The sequence below is a fragment of the Amblyraja radiata genome, chromosome 2 (genome assembly GCF_010909765.2).
Source record: "Amblyraja radiata isolate CabotCenter1 chromosome 2, sAmbRad1.1.pri, whole genome shotgun sequence".
NCBI lineage: Eukaryota > Metazoa > Chordata > Chondrichthyes > Rajiformes > Rajidae > Amblyraja > Amblyraja radiata.
Window position 1 is genome coordinate 87,045,683 of NC_045957.1, and position 6,000 is coordinate 87,051,682.

General features: G+C 39.4%; 1 protein-coding gene across 2 annotated transcripts in view; it reads left to right on the plus strand.

Annotated features, from left to right (window-relative positions):
* Positions 1-5,364, plus strand: part of ddc (dopa decarboxylase) — an 82,799-nt gene extending 77,435 nt beyond the window's left edge. For both annotated transcript variants that reach the window (XM_033049987.1, XM_033049994.1), the window contains exon 14: positions 4,620-5,364. In XM_033049987.1, coding sequence (XP_032905878.1) covers positions 4,620-4,817 — 198 coding nt within the window. In that variant the 3' untranslated portion in view covers positions 4,818-5,364. The remainder of the gene's footprint in view (positions 1-4,619) is intronic.
* Positions 5,365-6,000: the final 636 nt, after the last annotated feature.

Sequence of the window (6,000 nt, forward strand, 5' to 3'; positions counted from 1 at the left end):
CCAAGCACATACGTAGCTTGTTTCCAAATGTCGATCGCCTTGTTTCCAATGTCAAGAAAATCTTCCTCAAAGCAAATGTGCAGTTGTTCAAGAAAATGACACCCGAGATTCCGCTACCTCTTCAACCCATTTTTACTAGTTGGGGTACATGGCTCTCTGCTGTACTCTACTATGCTGCAAATTTTGAAAAGATAAAATAAATCATCAACTGTTTTGAAGAAGAAGAATCTGCTGCAGTCAGGATCGTCAATGAAATCATGCAGAAAAAGTCCCTCCACTGCGATCTTGTGTTTATTGCTTCCAATTTTGCAAACTTCCCACAAGCTTTCACTTCCCTTGGGAAACGTGGCGAAACATTAGTGAATAACTTGCAGGTTTTCAACAAAGTAACTGACGATATCAGTAAAATTCCTGGCGATGTAGGTAAAGATAAGGAAAATGTGAGAGAGTGATTTTAGCTAACAAAAACCTTGAAGAAATACAAAATTCTCAGGTGTAATGCACAAGATATTGACATGAATATAGAGTTGGTAGCTTGTTTCGGGTATGCACCAGTGACCTCAGCTGAGGGTACAAAGAAGTTTTTCACAACTGAAGCATATTCTGTCTGACAGACGGCATCGTTTAACACCAGATAATTTGAAAAAAATGCTAGTAATTATGTGCAACCAGGCAACTGATCATTTAATGTAGTACATCTTTATATTATCAATTTTAACCATATTTTAGTGGTGGAAATACATGCCTTTTTTTGTCAATAAATGCCTTTTTCATGCCTTTTTGCCTGCCGATTTCAGAGTTTTTTGGCGCCTAAACATCCTGGCTCTAGTAATTACAGACCTGTGAGTCCAACATCAACAGTAGGGCAGTTACTGGAAAAAAATCTGAGGGCAGGACTAGTAACCACTTGGAAATGCTGTGATTGATCAGAGATAACCATAATTTTCCATGGCAGATCTAGGTTCAACCAATTTGATTTTAATCTTTTTGAGGAGATGCCAAAGTGCGTTGATGAGGACAGCACAGTAGATATGATTACAATACATTTTAGTTACACCTTCAAACAAGGTCCCATGTGGAGACTAGGTAGGATCGAGACGCTGCATCAGGACTGGGTGGAAGAGGAAATTTGACCAGTATGCAGAAATGAGCAGGAGGGGTGGGACAGGAGCCAGTAGGTGAGAGATGGAATCAGATGAAGAAGGGAATGATGGGCAGATGAAGCCAGCTCAGGGAATATGGAAGGGATGGGAAAAGTGAACAAAGGGAGGGAGAACCAAGTGAACTGATGGACTGGCAAAAGGAACATGGGAGTGTGAAAATGGAAAATTCTATAATAATAATAATAATATCTTTTATTGTCATTGCACGTCAGTGCAACGAGATTTAGTATGCAGCTTCCAACCGATGTAAAAGAAAAGTAAAATAAATAAATAAGCTGTGTGACGTGACCATCCGAGGGAGACAGTCCAGGGGTGGCTGGGGGACACAGCAGGGCCGGTTCAGAGCCGCTATAGCTCTGGGAATAAAGCTGTTTCTGAGTGTGGAGGTTTGGGCGTAGAAGGCCTTGTAACGTCTGCCGGAGGGAAGTAGTTCAAACAGTCCGTTACAAGGGTGTGAGGAGTCTTTATGGATTCATACCATCCAATATTCATACCATTGCATTGTAAGCCACCAAGCAGATCTGTGGTGGTAATCTCTACTTCTCCCCTGCACTTCTACATACTGGCTATCTTTCCTCTTTCTACCCATCCCAGTCATGATGTAGCGTCTCAACTCAAAACGCGACACTTCCCTTTTGCTTCCACAGATGCTGCTTTGTGGCAGCATCTGTGGAACCTGCTGAGTTCGTCAAACAATTTATTTATTCAACTCTAGTTTCCAGCATCAGCAGTCACTTGTTTCTCCTCCCTCTGGATCCAAAATTGCCTTGGCAATAGATGAGAGAGTGAAGGTAGAGGATTGCCTTTTTAGTTGGACGTTAGTGACACAGGATTTGTTCTGCGACTTGCAGTTTGTACTATACGTAAATGATTGCTTGTGGATGTGTGGCATGATCAAAAAGTTTGCAGGTGACACTAAGATTGATGTAAGTGTTGACGGTGTGGAACTTGAACTGCAGGGTGGTATCTTTATATGATGATGAACAGGGGTGAGAAATTACAGATGTAGTTTATTCCTGAGAAATGTGAGTTGGTGCATTTTAGGAGTACTAACAAGGCTAGCACATACACCATGAATGATGGCGCCCCTGGGCGTATTGAGAGAACATGGTCTGTGGATCCAAAGATCCTTGAAAGTGGCAGCACAGGTAGATAACATGGTTAAGAAGGCATAAGGATGCTGGCCGTCATTAGTCAAGGCACTGTCAGGATGATAATGTTCAAACTTAAAAGAAAATTATTGGTCAGGGAGCTGACACATACAACCTGAAATGTTTTCATTGACATTTTTCACTTCACTGCAAAGAATTAAAGACAATTCACAAACCCAGGGCACTGTTCTAGTTGGCTACTTCCAGACAAAGGTTACTCCTTATAAACATGGTACTGCAGTTTGTCAGAGCAACTGAAGTACAATAAGGTGCATTGTATCACAATGACAGTAGCCAAGCAGATGATTAACATTCAGTACGAAGGAACTTGGGTTCGGATGTTGAGGATCTGTAGACAAAAGTTGCTGCCAGCACTGTAGTCACAGTACTGCTTTGTGACATCAGGCACCTGACATAATATTGTATTTACAAATGATTGGCTTTGGAACCTGGACAAATCTTGCATATACGTAAAGCGTAAAGGCTCGATTCTAGTACTGATGCAGGGCAAGTCCAGGACAGTTCTGTGGTGGTTTGTAGAATCATTCAGAACTGCACAGAAACAAGCTCTTTGGCCCACCTTATCCATGCTAATAATTCAACTATTACCAGCCTCACTTCGCTGCAAGTGCTCCATAGCCATTTTTGCTTTGGTGATTCAAGCACTTGTTGAGATACATCTTAAATATCGAGAAAGTATCTACCACTACCACCTCCTATGGATTCCAACCACTGCCTGTATGAAAATGTTTCCCCTCAGATTCCCTCTTTGTTTTCAAAAATCCCATGAAGGGAAAAAGATTCTTACCTACCTATCCATTCCGTCCATAATTTGATATACCTCGATCAGCCCTCAAACTCCTTTGCTCCAGGGAAAACAAATTGGATTCGATCCTGACTCTGAGTGTTGTCTGTATGGAGTATGTACTTCTTCCTGTGACCGCATAGGATTTCTTTGGGTGCTCCAATTTCCCCCCACATTCCAAAGACATGCAGGTTTGTAGGTTAATTGGCTTCTGTAAATTGTCCCGTGTGTAGGATAGAACTAGTGTACAATGATCGTCAGTCTGCATGGACTCAGTGGGCCTGTTTCCATGCTTTATCTCTAAACTAAAGGCCTGTCCAATCCCTTAATGTCTGAAATCCAGACAGCACCCTAATGAATTTCCCCTGCACCTGTGCAATCACACCCTTCCTATGGTGTAGCAACCAGAACTGTACATAATCTTCCAGGTGTGGCGTAACCAGCATCAGAAGGCTGCGTGTTCGAATCACGTCGGGGTCACCAGTGTAGTGGCCTGGACAAGGTCAGGAAAAGGCCAGACGCCAGGCGGGTTCAAACAGTAGTCTTTTAATCCCAACAGCGAGAGTACACCACACACACACCTCGAGAGCACTAAACCCAGGGTCGTCTGGAAACCCCATGGCAGACCAATGCCCCTGTCCCTCAATCGGCGCGGGGGATGATCCAAGGAGTGGCCTACCCCCCAGGGACCGCCACAAGGTTGTAAATTGATGGCCCTGCTCTTATATTCAATGTCATGGCTGATAAAGGTAAGTATCCCATATGCTGTCTTCATATCCCATCTGCTTGCATTGAAATTTTAAGGAAGCTATGGATGTAGATCATAAAAGTGGTGAGACATTTTCACTAGATTGTTAAAGTAACTGACAACTACGTTTGTTTATAAATAGAGGCAACAAATTCACAAGTGAGGAGATTAAACTGACTTCAGTTAGTATTAGTCTGGGTACCACACATCAGGAAATATTCAGAGTACAGATGAGTTCTCAGGAAATTCAGTTGTGACGAGAGGTTGGAAATTTGAGACTATTCTCTGTTGGATTGGAGATGTTGTGCGATGAGTTATTAAAAGTTTTAAATATGAGGGGATTTTGGAATGGATAATCAATGTTTTATCTGCTGTGGAAGAATAGCTGGAAATTATAGAGTAAAGCATTTATTGGCAATGTTCTGGAAGAGAGAAGGACCATTTTCACCCTTGGAGATTAGGAGAACTGGAAACTGGAAAGATATTTGAAGTTGATTCCATAAATAAGTTACAAAGAGAGTTGAACATGTACTTGAAGTTGAGGGACTGTTGGGATTATGGACCAAAGCAGGAAAGGAGGAAGACAAAGTTTAACTGCTCCTTCAAAGAGCCAGCATAGTCATGACATGCCAAATACCACCCTCCTATGCCATAAGTTTCTAAACCTCTACAGCAGAACGTTTGTATTTAATTAAAATATGTTGCAATGTATTTATTCAAGACCTATTTGGTGTATTTCTGTTATATTTAAGGGCACAAATGATTTAAATGAAAAACTTCTGAAAAAGATAAATGATGCAAGGAAGATTCATATTGTGCCATGTCAACTTCGAGACAAGTTTGTCCTCCGTTTTGCCATATGTGGACGCACAGTTGAAAGTAAACATATCCAATGTGCATGGCAAATCATACAAGAGTCTGCCACAAATCTTCAAAATGGCCCTCAATAATACACAGCATCTCCAAAGCAGCACATCTTACTTTGTAAAGCACATTTGTACTAAATGAAGTCATTTTAATTTTATTTTCAATTATTTGTCAATTTTATTGATCAGAAATTGTCTAATATAACTCTAATAATCTTTGACTGTGATTTTATGGTGAATTTTGTTTTGTTATTTAATGGTAAGTTCGTCAAATAATGAGTATTTAAAAAAAACAATTAAATTACTGTTCATCATTTGTGTGTCCCACGCTATCATTATGCTTTATGTATGTTTGTATTTGTGAGTCTGATTGCTACTATATGTGTGAAAGTGATGCTCATTCCATACTCAACAATAGTTAATTCTACATCGAGCCTAACTGTTTGATGGTGTAATCAGGAGTACAGAGTTATTGTTGGAATACATTAGGTTTTAAACATTTAAAATATATTTATTCATTGCAATTGAATTGCATTGGAAACCAACCAACCAATTAACGGTATCAAATACACATTGTAAATGTTAGACTATTTACAATTACAAAAATAATAAATGTTCTGCAAACTCTAAACTGTACTGTACAAGTTATTTTTGTGCATGACTACTAGTTCAATACTATGATTGATCACTGGTGGTGTTATCTTATCCTCAACATATCTACTGTACAGACTCGGGTGTTTTGAAATACAATCCTGATTATTATTAGTCCATCATTGGTAGATTTGATTGTGCTGCTTAGTTTTAAACTCTAACATTCTTCCTTTAAATTATTCCTTTGTCTCTTCATTTTTCATATTCTTTAAAACCCACTTCTTTGACCAACCTATTGGTTACATCCAAATATATGTTGTCCATTAACATTCTTATGAAGTATTGCAGGACATTTTATAATGAGTTCTAAACAATTCATACCATGTATCGACTGCCCAATGGATCACCTACCCCTACACCCTTACCAAACTATTGTGGAATAATAATGACATAAATAAATATGTAATAAGATTGACTTTTTTTTAACAGGTTATATTTACCTAGCATTTTACAATAAATATGGCTTAGAAACAGATCATTTTAGCCCATCCAGTTCACCCTGACAGTTATGCTCAATTTAAACGTTCAGTTCCATTGTGAGTTTACTACTATCCTCCAATTAACTTATTGTCTATTATTGTCTGTTCTCTTTTTCCCTTAATTATCATCTCCAGAT